Here is a 20,771-nt window from a genome sequence, read left to right on the forward strand (position 1 = left end):
TTTTAATTATGTAATATTTGTTCTTTAATCACTTATGCATTAAATCTTAAAAAGCATTACCATATAACATCACCTAATGTTTTTTAAGACAGGGTCTTCTGAAATTCTCTATGTAGACCACGCTGGCCAGGAACTCACTGATGTTCACCTGCTAGGATTAAAAGCATGCACCACGCATGGCTCCAGCAATGTTTCTGTAAACCGACTCAATCTAAAATCAGCAGAGTCAGTTTTCCATGGCTTTTCATTTCTTACAATGAAAAGCAGACAACTCAGATCCCAGGCTCAAATTGTAGGAATAGACAACAAAACAAAAACTATAAACAGACTTTTACAATTCAGATATAAATACGTTTATCCTCCCATTTTATTTTTTTTTAATTTTATAGCAATAGAAACAAACTGGAGATTCATGCACAGCAATGAAAATCTGATGTTTAACATATAACCAAATGTGAATTTCAGACCCCCAGATTTTGCTTTGGTTAAGAACATTACTTTAATGTATCATTTCCTTTTCTGTATAAAATTACAAGACAACAATAATGTTGTAAAACTGATGTGCAAGTAAAACACCACAGGCTTAGAGGGCAGGAGGCTCAGAACAAAGAAACACATAACACAGAAAGTCTTCTTGCCTCTCCATATAAACTAGAAAAAAGAACAATTTACTAGAAGGTAAGTTGTCCCAAGGCTAAAACTAATTCTTTCAAATTCAAAATAATACTTTTCAGAGCTAAGTCACAACTACCTAGGACAAAAATAAAGCCTTGTTGGGAATCTAGAATTTTCTAGGATTTTCACATAAGAGAAAAACTGACTTTAAATAGAAAACACTATTGTAGCTTTCTTGTCAAGAAAGAACTAAGGAAAAATCCTAAATAAATGTTTCAATACTAGTAAGTAGTACACACATAAACCTAAAATTTCATTTTAAAAAAAAAAAAGCAGACTGCCCAGATGACTCACCTCTACAGTATAAAATTATCAAAACCCAAAGATTAGTATGTTTACCTACATTCATAGAGGAGAGTTACTTCAACAGAAGAACAGAAAGTCTGAAGACACAGGATAATAGAAATTTTCCCTTAACAAACAATAAAAAGATATGAAAAATATCCAGAAAATATCCTCATCTATTTAAGATAATACAGTCCTCAATTTAAGATACTCTTCTCTGTATATTTCAGCTTACACCAAGCAGTAGTTTTCTAATTTTCCTACACTTGTGAATATAGGCTCCAGCCAATTTGAACAAAGGAATAGATTTGACTAAGAAAAATCAAAATACTTTCCAAAGAATACATTGTTCTCAATTCACACACACACACACACACACACACACACACACACACACACACACACACACACATTGATATGTATCAACTTTCTTAAAACAAACAAGAATACAGACCTTTGAGATCTGTTATATTTCTTATAGCCCCTGAGAAAAAGAAGCAATCAATATCAACATGCCTTACAGAGCTCTGCTGTCTGGGCCAGCTCAATTTGCCTAAAAGGAAAAAAGAACATTCAAACCCAAACTAATACTTATCATTTAAAACAGATTAGTTAATTTTAGAAATCACATTCAAGAAGAATGGTATCATAACATAATATAGAATATACTATGGACTGTATACCACCTTAATAGATGAATTTCAGTTTCTCTAGTTATCTGATAGAATTTTAAATCACTTCTAACAACACCATGGTATTCTTTCTTATTCTATTTTCTAATTGTCTTCTTTTAAAATTTAATTTTACAAGATAAATTTGATTATTTGTAACAATTTTGGTATGTGTAGTTTCACATACTTAGCTTTAATAAGCTCCATTCTGCACAACTCTACAAACTTTATTTAATGAAACAACAATAACAATGGCTACTGCCTCCCAGTGTTCTTGATAAGTATTAAAACAAAGAGGTTTACAGGGGGATAGATTAATTCTCACAGCACTATGGAAAACATTGCTACTACCCCCACCTTTTATAGACTAGTAATTTAAGTCCCACAGCTGATAAATGCCCAAATTGCAATTTAACTCCAGTCTGCTTGATTTCCAACTTTTTAGGCTATCATACTACTCTTCTAATTAGACATATTTCAAAAAGTCCACAGAAAAAAACAAAAATCTACATACAAAGGGAATTTTTCTTTCACCATTAGATGTTACTAGTTCTGCAGCACGTTTATTGCATTTATGGAGCTGAAAGTTAATATTATCTCGTAAGGACAATTACTGACTTAGAAAAACCAGAGATTGTTTATAAGGATTATTATAATCCAACTATTAGGATAATATTACTTTATAATAATTTTATTACAAATACCCCTCATGGTGTTCCAAAATATAATAGTACAGGTCCTAAATCTAACAATCTAAACTCTAAGAACTTTCTAAGCTTATAAGAAGTTCTGATTTCAAAGAATATGCTTGCGTATCAGCTTTAAACAACAAAACAAAACAAAATAAAAAACTTACTCCCGAACAACTGAGCCACTTCACGTACTAACTGTGAGGCGATTGTCTAGTCCCACTAGGTGCAAGGCACTGAACCTTTCTCCCTGCTGCTTTTAAGCAGATGTATGCTGGGCATCACTGATTCCTGTCGTTCCTCTTGCAGAGAGGAAATAGGCAAGAAAGGCAAACACCCATGCATGCTCCTGTCACAGAAAGTGGCAGAGCAAGGACTCAGATCCAGGCTACACTAAATCAAACTCTTGCCATTCTCTATGTAAATTTCACTAATCACGATCTTTCTTTTGTAGAACAAGGTATCAAACTCAGGGCCTTGAATATGTAAGGCAAACAACAATCACAATTCTACTGTTCAAAGTACTATGAAACAGAAGGTAAACAACCTAAAAAATGTTAAATATTTAAGGGGCACAGAAGATTTAAATAAAATGCCTATCACATGGTTTCTTACAACATATAAATTTAAAAATTTACTCCCATTCATTGACCTAACTCATAATAGTATTCTAAAGCTTTCAAGATCAAGTGACCTTTGGTTAAAAAAAAAAACCAAGAAACAAATAACAGATGGCATTATTATGAAATATTCCAAACTACTGGCTAAAAGCCTATTTAGATATACAAACAAATAACATAAGAGCAACAAACATTCACATAGAAAGACCCTGCAACTTTCTAAAACCCCATTAGCATCTCCCTCTTTATGCCTCCCTTTCCACAGTTATAAAGAGTACTATCATATAATCTTGAACCCTACTTTTTGACCACAAAAAAAAAGAGACCAAAACCTTTGTCAAAATAACTGAACTAGAATCTAGTTTAAGTAACAACTATCACAAAACAGCTTCCTGTTGGATTGGGATGACAAGTGTTAGCCACACACACAAATGAGACAATCTACATAGATGTTAAAACAATCTCCCTAAGTTTACCACATATTTACAACAGTTCTATTTCAATTTTAATTTTTAAGAGTGCATTATTGAAACAGCCTTCTAGAAAATCTCAATTACCCTTACCAATCAGCATCATTCTCACAGGAGATTAGGAACGGAATATAAAATGTCACGTTTATACAGCTCATAAATTCAGCTGTTTATAAAGTCCCCATGAAGAAGGAAAGCTTGGAATCCCAGTGCATACAGCACTGAAATGACCTGACATTTTGAGGTAGCCACAGTTAAGTTTAATGGGAAACATAGTAGCAAAGTTTTCAGTTATAGTTACTGTAACTTATATAACCTAACATTCCTAGAGGATTTTTATATTAAGAAGTTTGGAATCATTAGAATACCAGTAAGAACATCAGAATGAAAGCATCAAATAGAACTGTTTTGAAGAAAACAATTTTAGTACCTACCTGTGTCAGGTACAAGGGAAGACCAGCCTGTTTTTATTTTGTTCCAAATCAGAGGAAGCTTGCCTGTTAAGATAAAGGATTGAGCAGGAAGTGAAGATCCACTTAAATATATTTAAAGTGCAAATTTACTAGGTATCACCAAACACCCAGAAGTCAACAAAATGATGTATTTAAAAAAAATCAAGCCAGGTGCAGGACTTAAACCACAGCACTCAGAGACTGAGGGCAGGCAGATCTCTGTGAGTTCGAGGGTAACCTGGTCTACAAAGTGAGTTCCAGGACAGTCAGGGCTATACAGAAAACCCTGACTCAAAACCAAAACAAAATTCTGACAGCTAGCTTTAGTGTTGAACCATTATGACTCTAGATATCAATAGTAGCATATCTGACAAACAAATATGCATGTATTACTGGCAAGAAAATACACTGTTAACAAAACATGTCTATGCTGCTACAGCAGACTAGACAAAGGCATATTTGGAAAACAGCTGTGTAAGAAATATAGTAAAACACACATTTAAATAACTAACACTATTTGGATTTGTATTAAAGAGTCAGACCACACAAGCAGACCATCATGTACTTAGGTGATGCCATGTGAACCTTCTCTCTATTTTAATTGGTCAATCAAAGGTTAGAGTCTATGATTGGGTAGTGGAGGGGAAAGGTAGGATTGGAGGTTCAAAAGGGGGAGCAGGTAGAGGAAGAAAAAGAGAGAAGGAAGAGGAGAGGAGGAAGCCACTATGGACCACATGGATGGGAGAAAGCACAAATCTTAGTGATTGGGAAGTAAGTATTTTGCCAATGAAGACATATGACTTATAATTAAAATATTTGGATTATGTGTCATTTATATGGGCTATAAGGGTTGGAAATTTTAGCAACAAATTCGTGCACCTTATATCCAGCTTAGAACTGAACTAAATTGAGAGGAAAATCCAGCCCCCTATATCCTAAACAACCAGAGGTAACAACGCAGCCCTGAGCTGGGCCACAAGGTGGCGCCAATGTCACAGCATAGTTGGGGTTCCCTGAGCCTGAGAAAAATTCAAGGACCCAAAATCAATGCTGCCTGAAAAGCAACATTCACAGCTGAAGATCAGCAATTGAACAACAACAGCTATCTTTCCAGAGCTTTCTTCACAGACACAGCAGACTGATCTAGGCATTTCAGCCGCAAGCCAAACTTCCCCTGCAGCTTTCGAATTTCCAATATCCCCCCACCACACTTCTAAACAGGGCACAGGACAGACAAACCAGCTCTCCCAAATGCTTACACTGCAGGCTGCCTAATATCAACACACATGCTGAAGGCTATAGGCCAGACAAAAGATCCAGAGGGCAAAAAAACACAAAAGCCAAGGATCTTTGTGCGGTCAGCCCCTCCCTACTAATTAAAGACCAATAATAAATACTAGTAAAGACTAATAAAAAGGCCAATAATAAATACTAATAAAAAACTAATAATAAAAGAACCACAATTTTCTAAATCCAACACCAGAGGGAAACAAACATACCAAATAATAAGACCAAATATTAAGAAATAAATAGTAATTACTGCAATTGTTTTCTCATTCATTTCCTTCCACATGAATAAGGTGCTACAGAGAATTAAGGAGTTTCTTAACTAGTGATTATAAAAAGCAATGATATTTTTAAACAATTTTTTGTTTCTCAGAGTATATGTGACCGAAGTCTAGAAATTAAATTTGCCAAGGTACATTGAAGAAATTTTTGCATTTTCTAGAGAATAACTCTAAAACCTGTACTAGGATAGACTCTGAAGTAACACTTTACCAGCAAAACTTGTAATTATAAACATTATGATCTACCCTCATTAAGCATAGCAAATATTTTGATTGATTAGTACTTAGTTTTAACTCAACAAACCTGTCCCTAATAGTTAGTTTCAGTCATCACAGAGACAACAGTACAATACTATACTAATGAAAATGTAGCTCTAGCTTTTGTCTCTATAACAAGGACTAAAGACTGCTAAGGACTGCTAAGGACTAAAGAGTGCTAATAATCACATACATTAAGAGTCATAGCTCAGAGAAACAGATGACACTATGTACTATATACTTGTGCAATGTTCCTAATTCTCAGTATTACCAGCAATGCTGAGATAAACTGAAATACGTTAAATTGTTCTATGCAAAATATCTACTTCCTCAGGACAAAATTCTTGACAGTAAAGTGAACTTTAAGGGTTACAGTTTATGAACACTGAAAACACAGAGTTGGTGTATAAAGTCACATCATACCTGAAACCATATCATAAACTAAAAAGAAAATAATTATCTAGACATGTAACTGTCTTTATTCATTAAACACACCCATTTTCCCAGTCATCATTCTCAGATTGCTTCCTCCAACAGCCCTGCCTCGTGGTGGGTAGAAAAAATTAAGTCAATTTTATATAATAATGTACTCTTCGTTGATATTTATCAAGGGAAATGGGAAATTTGAAAATTCAAATGTCCAATTAACGGAAGACAAAAGATTAATGCCAAGTAAATTTTGTCAAATGCATTATTTTCAGGATGCTTTATCAGTACAATCTGTCCAGAGAACTTCCTCCCTACAGTTTAAGCCTCATATTTAAACACATTTCAACCTTTCAACTGGCTGAGTGAGGTCTATAGAGAATGAATCCATGCCCTCCTGAATAACAGCACTTAACATTCACATTGCATAAAACATCAATAAATCAAATTAACAGTCACTTACTTGTTACCACTACTTAGTTAAACAATCTACTAAAATATTCCCTTTGGAGTGTTTGTAGAAAGATATAGAGAGGAGGGGATATGTTCTATGGTGATGTGGTGAGGTATGGGAGAATGGGGTGCCTCAGCAGGCCCATGCCAAGGCATCCCTTCCCCCTGAGGACCAGCCACATGATGGTATAGTATAGAATAGAGTTTATTAAGGGCATGGGGAGGGGAGTTAAGAGGGTGGTAGAGGCAGAGAAAGAGACACTAGAGAAGTAGAGTAGAGAGGTAGAGGCCAACCATGGCACGTGGAGAGAGAGGGGGGAAGGCAATGAGAGAAGAGAAAAAGGGAAGCAGGAAAAGAGCAGGGGAGGAGCAAGAGACCAAGAGGGCAAGAGAGCAAAGAGGGGGCAACCAGGCTCTTTTATAGTGGATCAGGCCTACCTGGCTATTGCCAGGTAACGATGGGATGGAGTTTGGACAGAATGCTAACATCCTTCATCATCTGACAGAAAATGGCTCTTAAACTAGGTCATACTAGCCAATCAAGAAAACACACACAGTATAACACACCTGCCATACAAACTGCACCCCCTGAGAAGTTCATTAAAAGAACACAGCACAAGGGACTGATTATCAGGATAAAATATGTAATACATGAGGCTGAAATATAATACAGCAAGGGGGTATTACTGCACACCCATGCCAAGATGTGCTCTGGAGAAATTACTACATGCAAGAGATCAGGTGTGAGGAGGTTTACTGGGAGATAGCAGAGGGGTGAGGACCTGCAGACTGGGTAGAGGCAGACAAGAGCAGAGCCATGAGGGCAGATAAGGGAAGAGGGGGCCAGAGGACAGAAAACACTGGCAGAACTAAACTGTACCATACAACACCAGGATTACCAAACACTGACACGTCTCTAGCTTCAGTCTTAGGGACTAACTAGTAAGCTCATTATTAGACCAAAAGAGGCAGAAAGTCAAATTTTTCTAGCCACAACTTAGACTATCACTGCATTACATTTCATAAATTAATACAATATTTACACTGCTTTTGGTAATTATGCATGTTTATATCAAAGATTATTATATGAAGCATTAAATACCCCATTAAAGTCAAATTAGCTTTGGTAAGATTTATAAGAATCTTTAACACTTAAAACATATTTTATCCACACACATGACTCTTTAGTTTTTGAAATGACCTTTGATTTGGTTCCTCTTTCTGAAATTTGTATTAATGACATATTATATACATGAAATATGGCTAAAGACACACAGAAGTTGTCAGCTAAGTCATAGGAGTAAAAAAGAAAATTTAAATGTTTTAGGGGCATATGGAAAAGGCCCTGAGAATAAATTACTAATTCTGCGAACAGAAGAGTTTTGCTTTCAATTTTGCTCCAGGCAGGTGTGAGGGTGTTCAATGGTGTATTCATTACAAGCCCAGAACTGCCATGTGTTTCTCTCAAATTCTCCTTAAGTAGCTTATTTACCAGTCCTGAAGACTTTATCCCTTAAGAGTCAGAGAAATTCCTATTAGAAAATTACTGTTTCCAAGAAACTCTGAATCTATACACCTACTTTTAAAAGCAAATGACTTGAGAATTCTGCTAATGTGTATGTCACAGTCATTAATGTAACTGAATAAGAATGTCCCCCACAGACTCAGATATTTGGACACTTATCTGGTGGTGCTCCTTGGAAGGGATTAACAGATGCGGCCTTGCTGGAGGAAGTGAGTCCCCAGAGGTCAGCTTTGAGAGGTTAAAGACTGTTGCCATATTCAGTCTGCTTTCTCTGCTTCACACTTTGTGCCTGCAGATGTGAGCTCTCTGCATTCTACTCCAGCTGCCACGCCTGCTGCTTGCTGCATTGCTGCCCATCATGATGTCTATTAAACTATAAGCAAAGTTACTTTCTCATGGGAAGGGGAACAGGAAGGTCGCTTCCTCAGGTTTGCAGCTTGCTTGGGAGAACCTCAGGTTCTCTGCGTGAGGAAGTGTCTCCTCTGTCTTGGTCAGCTGAGAATGACAAAGACCCTACGTTGCCTGGAAACTAGCAAGCTGCGAGCAATCTCCTCATGCGATTTCTCTACAGATAATAAAATATATCTTCAAATTTAAAGCCAGGTATGGGGTATTACACCTATAATTTCAGTGTCTGGGAGGTAGAATGAGGAGAATCAGGAGTTCAAGGACAGCTTCATTTGCATAATGAGCTCAGGACCAGGCTAGGCTACAGAAACAGTATCTGTTCTGAATGAATACATACATACATACATACATACATACATACATACATACATACATAAAAAATTAAAAATAGTAATTCATTTGATTGCTCATTTAAGAGCACCTATGCTCACCAAGGTTTCTGCTGTGAAAAGCCAGTGAGAAAATCCTTATTGATGGTGTAATAAGGAGGGTAGACAGGTCTGATACTCAGATAGATGCTTAGACTATAGATATGGGTCAGGAGTGCAGTACTTGCCTGTCTTTCAAGAGGCTGTGAGCTTGGTGTCTATATTGAAGGAAAAACAACACCAAGCAAAGCCCACAAGAAACTAAAACTGTTTTCTATACAAAATTGTCCCAACCAAAGACACCTCCCAAGTAATGGAAATTAGTCAAGTATCAGAAGAGAACAAAATTTACAAAGATCTGCTACTTCTCCCCAAATGGGGTTCTTTCCACTCTGAGACCAATCTGTCAACTCCAGAGGAGTGGCTGAAAAGTAGCCATGTTTTTAACAAACACCATACTAAGAGAATGAGGACTGCAGTCTACAAATCTTCCAAATATTCTGATCTCTATATAAGGGGTTAGTATCTCAGAAATAAGAACAAACTAGAAGTAAACAAATCAAGTTTTCCAGAAATTAAACCCCACCTCACTTTAGTTTATCTGTGAAGTGGACTGAAGTAACTGGCAAGAAGCAACTGGCAAGACCAACTATATTCCATGTAGCAGCTATCCCTGGTGGTCAACTTGACTATATCTGGAATGAACTCTGACCTGGATCTTGGCTTAGAGATCTTGAGACACAGTGGCTATGAATCCCAGAAGATTTTGACAGGGAAATCTCTAAGTTCAAAGTCATCAGGGAGCAGGGCAGTGGTGGTACACACCTGTAATCCCAGCACTCTGGGAGGCAGAGGCAGGTAGATTTCTGAGTTTGAGGCCAGCCTGGTCTACAGAGTGAGTTCCAGGACAGTCAGGACTATACATAGAAACCCTGTCTCAAACAACCAAAAAAAAAAAAAAAAAAAAAAAAAAAAAAAAAAAAAAAAAAAGGAAACAAGAGTTGAACCTAACCAACTCTACAGTCTACTATCATTCTATACACTTAAAGAAAACAACACAGACAGATACACACAAACACACCCACAAACACACACACACAAAAACCCCTCATGGGCTAGAGAAATGTCCCACTGGCTCCACAATTTAGAGTACTGAATGATTGTTTAAAAAAAAAAGGATTTGTATTTAGTACCTTTATAGGGGCTCACAATCACCTGTGACTACATATGAACAGATACCATAGGCAAAATGCCTACCATATTCTTTAGTTTTACCCTCCCTAGTACAGAGGATCAAATTCCTCTAATCTTTTTTTTTTTTTTTAATTTTCGAGACAGAGTTTTTCTGTATAGACCTGGCTGTCCTGGAACTCACTCTGTAGACTAGGCTGGCCTCAAACTCAGAAATACGCATGTCTCTGCCTCTCAGAGTGCTAGGACTACAGGTATGTACCACCACTGCCCGGCGAAATCCTCTATTCTTAAAGGAAGTTTTGTTAATTCAATATCAAGAACACATTTGTAGAGCCGGGAGGTGGTGGTGCATGCCTGTAATCCCAGCACTCTGGGAGGCAGAGGCAGGTGGATTTTTGAGTTCGAGGCCAGCCTGGTCTACAGAGTGAGTTCCAGGACAGCCAGGACTACACAGAGAAACCCTGCCTCGAAAAAATCAAATCAAAAAAAAAAAAAAAAAAAAAAAAAAGAACACATTTGTAAAATGTTAATATCTGGGAGTGGTTGGATATGCAGAGAAGGAACATTTGTAATCAGTTTAATTTCTTTCTTTCTTTCTTTCTTTCTTTCTTTCTTTCTTTCTTTCTTTCTTTCTTTCTTTCTTTCTTTCTTTCTTTTGTTCTTTCTTTCTTTCTTTCCTTCCTTCCTTCCTTGTTTGTTTGTTTGTTTGTTTGCTTGCCTTCTTGCTTACTTTTTTTTGGATTTTTCGAGACAGGGTTTCTTTGTGTAGCTAGCCCTGGCTATCCTGGAATGCACTCTGTAGCCCAGCTATTGTTATGCATTTTGATTAAAAAAAAAACTTTTAAAAGGTTTGGTTCATCTGGCACTTAAAAGAAATAGACAAAAAGCAGGAGAAAAACATGTGGCTGTGACTTCTTTCTGGTGGCTTAAGTGAAAAACTCTCTGACTGTGAGTTTGAGGCTAGCCAAGTTGACAGAGCAAGTTCCAGGCCAGGCCTGCAGGGCCTACACAAAGAGAAACACTATTTTGAGGCCAGTCAAAGCAAAGCAGAAAGGGTTCTGCTTTTTAATTTACAGACATATGCTTTTTGTTGTTGTTGTTTGGTTGGTTTTTGGGTTTTGGTTCCCCACCCCCACCCCCAAGACTGGGTTTCTCTGTATAGCCCTGGCTGTCCTGGAATTCACTCTGTAGACCAGGCTGGCCTCAAACTCAGAAATCGGCCTGCCTCTGCCTCCCAGAGTGCTGGGATTACAGGTGTGCGCCCACCGCCTGGCCTTTTGTTTTTCTTTTTTTTTTTGGGTTTGACGTATGCTTTTTCTAGTACTATTGACCATAGAATTTTGATCATGAAGGCATGTTGGATTTTGTTTGTTTGTTTGTTTTGTTTTTTTTTTTTGTTTTTCGAGACAGGGTTTCTCTGTGTAGCTCCAGCTGTCCTGGAACTCACTCTGTAGACCAGGCTGGCCTGAAACTCAGAAATCCGCCTGCCTCTGTCTACCAGAGTGCTGGGATTACAGGCGTGCACCACCACCGCCCAGCAACAAAACCAACTTTTAATAAACAAGTAGATACCAGGAAATGCTCACAAAAATACTTAGCCTTTATTTCTCTTTCCTATAACAACCATTCAAAGAATGCAGAGACAATAGTAATTTTTAATTTTTATTTTTTGAAAGTAAAAAAAAGGCCTCAGCCAGGCGGTGGTGGCGCATGGCTGTAATCCCAACAATCTGGGAGGCAGAGGCAGTCAGATTTCTGAGTTCAAGGCCAGCCTGGTCTACAGAGTGAGTTCCAGGACAGCCAGGGCTACACAGAGAAACCCTGTCTCGAAAAAACCAAAAACCAAAAAAAAAAAAAAAAAAAAAAAACCAAAAAAGGCCTCAAACCAAGACAACTACAAGATAATTTTATGAACATATATCATAATGAAATCCATTATTTTGAATACTAATGAAAAGGAATAGATTTTAATTGTTCTTACTAAAAAATTAGTGAGGGAATTAATGTATGCCAACTAGATCAAATTTGCTATGGCACAGTATCTAGATATTGTGCAATATCTGGCTTCTCATAACCGTATTTATCCTACATATTTCAAAATAATCCATTATACATAGATTATACAAAATAATCCATTATACATAATAAATTTTTATTTTTATGAAAATGTGGACACAAAGAGATGCATATACGTAGTAAGTTTCACGTTCAGTTTTATTAAGAGAGAATAAAAAGGGTAAAGGATAGAAGGAGCAGTTATTAGGCAAATACCTTACCGCAGCATCTACATTTGCAGGTGAGTCTCCATTAGGATCTGCCAGCATAGAAATGACACTAATCATGATGGTTTCCACAGTATGGATAGGTAACCAGCGTTCCTCTGGCTTCTCATAACCATATTTATCCTCCCCAGGCTCATGAAGAATAGAAATGCAAAACATCACCATTTTTATCAACTGTAAAATTATAGAATAAGAATTGTTTAAATTTGGTTACACATAATCTATTACAAATGCATAATCTGTTACTTCTGCATATAAAACATTATTTACATGGAGATTTCCTAAATGTAATCTACTAACTTTTAAGAATGTTACAGATTAACTATATTTTACATTCTTTAAAATTACAAGTAATTGCAGACCTCCACTGCTGTCCCTGATTCAAAGGATATGCCGTCTCTTTTCTACTTCTCCAATTCTTTATTCTCAGCATTTACAGTTGTCTTTCTCAAATTCTAGTTAAGATGGTCCTCAAGGTTCAGCAAATAAAAATTTTAAAGGGGGAGGGTGATGTAATAATAATAAAAATTAACAGACTCAAAGAAAGACACACATTGGAGAGATATCTCAGTGATTAGAAGCATTGGCCATGAGCTGGAGAAATGGCAGCGGCTAAGAGCACTGACTGCTCTTACAGAGGTCTTGAGTTCAATTCCCAGCAACCACATGGTGGCTAACAACAAAATGTAATAAGATATGATGCCCTCTTCTGGTGTGTCATAAGTCTGATATAGTGTACTCACATATATAAAATAAATATATCTTTAGAAACACTGTCTGCTCTCACAGAAGAGCAGAGTACGATTCTGAGAACTCACATGAGAGTTCACACCCTACAGTCCCAGAGAATCTGACACCCTTTTCTGGCCTCTGTGGATACCAGGCATGCATGTGGTATACAGACATATATATATATATATGCATATTTGCATATTTGCATATATATATGCAAAACATCCACATACTAAAAATAATAAAATAGGGGCTAGAGAGATGTTGCAGTGGTTAATAACACTGGGGCTCTTGCAGAGGACCTAAGTTTAATGCCCAGCACCCACATGGCAATTCACAATCATCTGTAATTCTGCTTCCAGGGGAGCCAACACCTTTGTCCTACATCCATAGGTACATGGTACACATAGATATATGCACACGGAACACTCATAAACATAAATATACACAATAACAAAAGCTTTAAAATAAATAAGTGATACTCATAATCTACTTCACAAACTCATTTTAAATGCAAGTTCCATATAGTAACAGTCAGTGGGGTAGAAATACAGAAATATCCTCAATTTTATAGGGGATAAAGAAAGACACAACTATATCTCACTTTGCACTATTTTATCCAAAAGTAAATATTCTCAAAAAATCCTACAGTGCTAATCTATAAACATATTCAAATAATTATATCAGCAATTAATAAAAGTAACTTTTCACAGTAAATGTCTTCTGTCAAAAATACTATTACTTGAAGAAGTTTACAAAACAAGTAGGAATAAATAAATTTTCTGAGTATAAAAAGATTTCAATCAGTAATAACATATGTATGCTTGTTTGGTTGGCTGTTGTTTTTAAAGAGTTTTAACTGTCCCTGTTAGCAATCTTCCTATCCCAACTCATGGTTAAAGAACACAGGGAGACTGAGGGAATAGGGAGAGACAGAAACAGAAGGAGGGAGGGAGGAAAGGAGGGAGGGTGGGTGTTTGTATGTCAAGGGATATAAAATTAATCAATCCAACAAGTACTTTTGGAAGCCCTACTGTAAAGCAAAATTACTCTTCACATGTAATCAAAAACTCATGTTTTTGCTGATTTATACAGAAACTTTCCTTTAACTGAGGTTTCTCTTCTTAACCCACTCCCATGGCTTGTGAAATCGAACAAAATGGAATTAACAAATAAAAAAGGAACAGTATTAAACATTGTAACATTCAGCCCAAAATGTTGTTTTTGTTTTCCACTACGTTTTACAAAATAAGGAACTGTCTTTGAAAAAAATGAGATTGAATAATTGTATATAATTCCATCAGAAGGAATCTACTTAAGATCAAGATTTGGAAGATAGGAACTGAAGGGTATATGTAGCTCAGAGAAAAGAGGACTTGCCCAGAATGCATAGCCTTGGTCCCACATCCAGCATCCTATAAACCAGTCATGACAGCACATATTTATAAGTTCAACACTCAAGAGGTAAAATAAATAGAAAGATTAGTAGTTCAAGGATATCCTTAGCTACAAGATCAAGGCCAGCCTGGAATGCATGAGACCTTGTATCAACCCCCAACCCCCAAATCATTAATGAGTCTGTTAAGATTACTCCATTGTTAAGAGTATTCGCTGTTCTTCCAGAGGACTTGAGTTTGATACCCAGCAACTATGTGGCAGCACAACCTTATATAATTGTAGTCCTAGGATATACAAAACCCACTTTTGTGATCTTGAGGCACCAGGTACACATATACAAGGACCCCCCTACATGCAGGCAAAGCACCCATACACACAGAACAAATTAATAATAATATAGCGTGGTGGCCCATGCCTTTAATCACATAATATAGGAGGTGGAAGCAGACAAATTTCTGAGTTCCATGCCAGCCAAGGGTAGATGATAAGACCTGATAGATAGATAGATAAGATAGGTAGAATAGATAAGATAGATAGATAAGATATCTATCTTAGATACGACAGATAAGATAGATAGATAGATGATAGATAAGATAGATTAGATAGATAGATACATAGATACATAGGATAGATAAGATAGATAGATAAGATAGATAGACAGATAAGATAGATAGATAGGATAGATAGATAGGATAGATAGATGATAGATAATAGATAGATAAGATAGATGATAGATAGATAGATAAGATAGATAATAGATAGATAATAGACAGATAAGATAGATAGATAGTTAGATAGATAGATAGATAAGATAGATAGATAGATAGATAGATAGATAGATAGATAGATAGATAGATAGATAGGAAGATAGGTAGGTATGTAGATAGATAGATAGATAGATAGATAGATAGATAGATAGATAGATAGGATGGGTGGATACATACATACATACACACATACATACATACATACATAAGCAAACACCACAATAATAATAATAATAACAATTTTAAAAGAAAATGACTTTTAAAAAGCAATCATTTGGTAGAACAGTAATGGTGAATGTTTTTTGTCCCAGTACTCAGAAGGCAGAGGCAGGAAGATCTCTAAGAGTTAGAGGCCAGTCTAGTTTACAGAGTGAGCTCCAGAACAGCCAGGACTACACAGAGAAACCCTGTCTCAAGAAACAAAAACAATTACTAGTCATTTAAATTTGAATCATTTTAGATTTAAAGCTATAGAATCTTAAAATATTTTAATTTTACACATCACTTCAAAAATGAGAATATCTATCTCATTAATTAACAAATTAATATCTGTTGACATGAAATTTATTTTTATTGTACTATATATAGCAAATAAAATTACAATTTTTTCCATTTCTCAGTTAAGAATTAAAAATCACAATGATACACAATTACAACCACTATACATCTTCCTCAAATCAAATTGCCTATACAAATTCTTTACTTTCCCTAAATCTTCAGTGTCTAAAATGCCCCGTTCTATTTTAATTAAATATTTCACTGAAGCAGAATCACACAATCAGTTTTGTTCTTTTAAATTTGTCATATTTCAATTATCATGTCTTCAAGATTCATCATTAAATGTTGGTAGAATGCATTCCAAGTTGAATGACCAAAATTAGAATCATCCCGAATCACACTTTTAAAATAAATATGTCATTTATATAGTCATCAGAAATAAACACTGATGCCATTATGGCTGTCTTATTCAAGACAAAAGTTCTTCTATACTGACACTGTTTAAATTCTAGTGATCTCTGATTTAAGCAACGTTTCCAAAAGTATGTTGAATGACAACTATGTTCTCTGTGAGATGTTAATTATTAACTCTATAGCTAGCTATACACTTAATATTTACATTTATTTTGCCAAAATGCTCTTAATTCCCCATACAATGTTTTGTCTGTTATTTTTTCCCTTTCATCTCATTGCTCTTTACAAATGGATTTATTTCTAATACTAAATCCACTTGAAAACCCTGTCCAGTCAGAATGGCTAAGATTAAAAATTCAGGAGACAGCAGGTGTTGGAGAGGGTGCGGAGAAAGAGGAACACTCTTCCACAGCTGTTGGGGTTGCAAATTGGTACAACCACTCTGGAAATCAGTCTGGCGGTTCCTCCGAAAACTGGGCACCTCACTTCCAGAAGATCCTGCTATACCACTCCTGGGCATATACCCAGAGGATTCCCCACCATGTAATAAGGATACATGCTCTACTATGTTCATAGCAGCCCTATTTATAATTGCCAGATGCTGGAAAGAACCCAGGTATCCCTCAACAGAAGAGTGGATGCAAAAAATGTGGTATATCTACACAATGGAGTACTATTCAGCCATTAGAAACAATGAATTCATGAAATTCTTAGGCAAATGGATGGAGCTAGAGAACATCATACTAAGTGAGGTAACCCAGACTCAAAAGGTGAATCATGGTATGCACTCACTAATAAGTGGTTATTAACCTAGAAAACTGAATACCCAAAACATAATCCACACATCAAATGAGATACAAGAAGAAAGCAGGAGTGGTCCCTGGTTCTGGAAAGACTCAGTGAAACAGTATTTGGCAAAACCAGAACGGGGAACTGGGAAGGGGTGGGAGGGAGGACAGGGGAAGAGAAGGGGGCTTACGGGACTTTCGGGGAGTTGGGGGGGCTAGAAAAGGGGAAATCATTTGAAATGTAAATAAATAATAATAAAAAAAAGAATTGAAAAAAAATCACGTGCAATTTGGGATAATTTTGTAAGGTTTTCATTAAAGGGACTTTTGTTTCTTAAAAAAAAAAAAAAAAAAAAAAAAGAAAGCTAGGCATGACAGTACAAATCTTTAATTCCAGCACATGACAGGCAAAAGCAGGATAATTTCTGAGTTTAATGCCAGCCTGATCTACATACATAATTTCAGGCCAGCCAATGTTACAGTGACAACCTGTCTCAAAAATAAAAGAACCAACCAACCAAACAAACAAACAAACAAAAAACTAAACCAAAATGACAAACAAGTAAAAACCAACAACAGAAGAGAGAGAGAGGTCTAAACTGACATACATCTAAGCTACACAAATTACTATTTGCTATGTAGTGTTTTTGGAAATTATTTTATTATTATTATTGTGTGTATCTATGAACACATAGGCCACAGACCATGTGCAGAGGCCAGAGCATAACTTAGTGGAATGCGATCTCTACCTCTATATGGATTCCAGGGATCAAACTCAGATTACTAGGCTTCCATGGCAAGAACTTTAACTCACTGAACAATTTTACCAGCTATCTCCATAATAACTTTAACACCCAACACATTATTCATCTAGTTGAAGCATACAATCCAATTGTTTCTATATAGTACACTTCTCAGTTATACAACCAAAGCACACACATTTTTAGGAACTTTTGTCGTCATTACCACCCCCACAAATTCTTTTATAATCTATATTGACCCTTCTCCCCTTCAAGCTGTCCAGCAGTCCTAAACAACCATGAATATACTCTTCAGAGTTGCATATTCTTGAAATTTCATAAGTGGAATTATTAAATGATTGCTTCCATCTGTTTGTTAATTTGAAAAAAATATTTATTTTCCATGTATGAACATATGCCTGTGTATGGCCGTGCATGTGAAGGCAGACACTGACAGATACCAAAGGCATCTGGTTTCACTTTTTTGTTACCAAATCATACCAAACACTTTTATAAATCAAATCACGTTTCATTATATGTATATGCAGTAGTTTGCTTTTACTTTCATCAACTGATAGGCACTAGTATTATGGCTAACTTTTAGCCATAACTTTTTAGCTAACATAAATAATTCTGCAATCTATAAGATTTTGGGATACACCTTTACAACTTTCTTTGTTATATAGCTAGAAGAGTACATGTTTGCATCATCACCACATACATTTTATGCAATGTTGAAGAGCAAATCTAAGATTTTGTGCATGCTAGGTAAACATTCCCAGAGTGTGGTAGCGGCTCTTGCCTGTAAGCCGACCAATTGGCAATTTAAGACACAAAGATTACCAAAAGTTCAAGGCAAACTTTAGCTACATAGTGAGGTCCATGTTGATCTGGAACTCAAGCCTGCTACTCCTCATCTCCAAACAAAGCAGAAAACTAAGGAAAAAGAAAGAAAAGGGAAGGAAGGAAAGGAAGGAAGGAAGGAAGGAAGGGAAGGGAAGGGAAGGGAAGGGAAGGGAAGGGAAGGGAAGGGAAAGAAGGAAGGAAGGAAGGAAGGAAGGAAGGAAGGAAGGAAGGAAGGAAGGAAGGAAGGAAGGAAGGAAGGAAGGAAAGAACCTAAGAACCTTTGTATTTAGAGTCAATTACAAGACCATATGCACAAAAAAACCATAAAATCACTTAGCACTTTTACTGAGATAGTTGTGAAATCTTTAGTGACAGATCATTAAACTTGCAAATGTGAAAATAAAATTAGAAAACTTACCATTTGGGGGCCAAATATCTGTAATGAATTTCATTTTAGGAGGCCGGAGGGGATAATCTTTTGGGAAAATGAGATAAGCCTTAAAAACACCACCTTCACTGAAAAAATAAAAGAAAAACCAGGTTCATGAATTTATGTTATTCTTTATAAGTACTCAATCAGACAAATAAAAGGGTACAGATGATAAGCCAACAAAAAAGGTAGACAAAAATACTAGTTTCCTAAATACAAATACACAATTTAATAAACTACTATAAGTTCTGCTTTCCTAAACTCTCAGATAATTAGTAAAACTAAAAGGAACACTTGGAAACAGAGGTGTCCAGATCAGATTATTGGTGATATGGTAAAAGTCTTTTCAGTATATGTCTTCAAATGAAATTCAGGAAGTTTAATCTTGTCTACATGATTCAATTTGCTGAATTTTCTATATTGGTTTCAAATAATCTTTCTTCTATGCTCTGGTCATACCCAGACCTCTTTCTCATCTTAAAGTTTAGGCATATATTTTGTGATTTCCCTTTCTGATATCAGATTGCCATACTTCTATTTATCTCGCTTGTTCATTTCATCATGTATTAAAACTTCATTAGAAGGACAGTAATAAATAAAAACGTCTCCCAGAGAGGTTTTATACTACTAACTTTCCAGAATGGAAATGCTGCAATATTGATACTCTGTCTGTACTATCTAATGTACTACCCAGTAACACTCTGAAAATGGCTTGTGTCTTGGTTAGTTTTTATTATCTACTTGACCCTAGAACCACCTGAAAGGAGAACACTTCCATTAAAGAATTTTCTGGGTCATATTTGCCTATGATAATGTCTGTGAAAGATTGTCATGACTGATGACTGACATGGGAGGACCCAGTCCACTGTGAATAGCAATCCCTGAGCAGATGAATTATGTGAATGCTAACTGGAGACTACAGAAATTATTCAATTGTTAAGAGTACTTATTCTTGCAGAGGATATAGGTTTGATTCCCAGCACCCAAATGGCAACTCACAAGTAACTGTCCATACAGCTAGAAGAAATCAAGCCAGCCTTAGGAAGCAAAAATGACTAAATGGTGATATTCACATGGAATTCTAGCACCTGATATCTAGCTCAAGGTCATCCTGGGCTACACAGCAAGACCCAATCTCTAAAAGGTGTGTATTAGACTGATAAGATGGTTCAGGAAATAAAGGCACTTGATACACAAGCCTGACACCTGAGCTCTGTCACCAAAACCTACTTAAAGATGGATGGAAAGAACAAACTCTACAAATTTGTCACCTGGCCTCTTTATCTATGCTGTGGAGCACATACCCACATACACATTATGCACACTCACACTAATAAGTAATTTTTAAAAGATGGGGACAGATGTTTGTACACTGACATAAAAATAGAAACACAGCTGTGGTCACAGCCAAGTGGTTAAGGCAATAGACTAGAAATCCCTTCTCCAAGCACAGGTTCCAATCCTGCTGACTATTTGCTGGTCTGTTTAGCCCATGAGTAATGTTAACACTCAACAGAATGCTGTTCTTCATCCTTCAAGTTTGGGAGAAGTCTCTAGTCACTGTGGTTATGAGCTTGGAGGATTGTAGTGCGGGATTATGAATAGAGATATTGCTATATATGTATACTAAAAAAAAAGTGAGGGGCTGGAGAGATGGTTCAGCAGTTCGAGCACTCATTGATTGCTCTTCCAGAGGTCCTGAGTTCAATTCCACATGGTGGTTCACAACCATCTGTAATGGGATCTGATGTCCTCTGATATATGTGAAAATAGCTACAGTGCATTCATAAACATAAATTAATCTTTAAAAAGAA

At 36.3% G+C, this 20,771-nt stretch overlaps 2 protein-coding genes across 35 annotated transcripts in view; one reads left to right on the plus strand and one right to left on the minus strand.

Moving 5' to 3' along the window:
• The window catches only part of LOC127696398 (uncharacterized), an 837,478-nt gene that overhangs the window by 143,316 nt on the left and 673,391 nt on the right, over positions 1 to 20,771 (plus strand). The gene's annotated exons all lie outside the window — the stretch shown is intronic.
• Positions 1 to 20,771, minus strand: part of LOC127696395 (ubiquitin-conjugating enzyme E2 pex4-like) — a 312,120-nt gene that overhangs the window by 23,902 nt on the left and 267,447 nt on the right. The window contains exons 4-6 of one of the 18 annotated variants that reach the window (XM_052199068.1): positions 18,946 to 19,043; positions 3,845 to 3,907; positions 1,477 to 1,513 (exon numbers count right to left, since the gene is read on the minus strand). The exons of 16 other annotated variants lie outside the window; for them this stretch is intronic. In XM_052199068.1, coding sequence (XP_052055028.1) covers positions 1,477 to 1,513; positions 3,845 to 3,907; positions 18,946 to 19,043 — 198 coding nt within the window. Of the gene's footprint in view, positions 1 to 1,414; positions 1,514 to 3,844; positions 3,908 to 18,945; positions 19,044 to 20,771 lie in introns of all 18 variants that reach the window. One more of the 18 variants, XM_052199089.1, reaches the window with a different exon arrangement.

Source organism: Apodemus sylvaticus, chromosome 11, assembly GCF_947179515.1.
Source record: "Apodemus sylvaticus chromosome 11, mApoSyl1.1, whole genome shotgun sequence".
NCBI lineage: Eukaryota > Metazoa > Chordata > Mammalia > Rodentia > Muridae > Apodemus > Apodemus sylvaticus.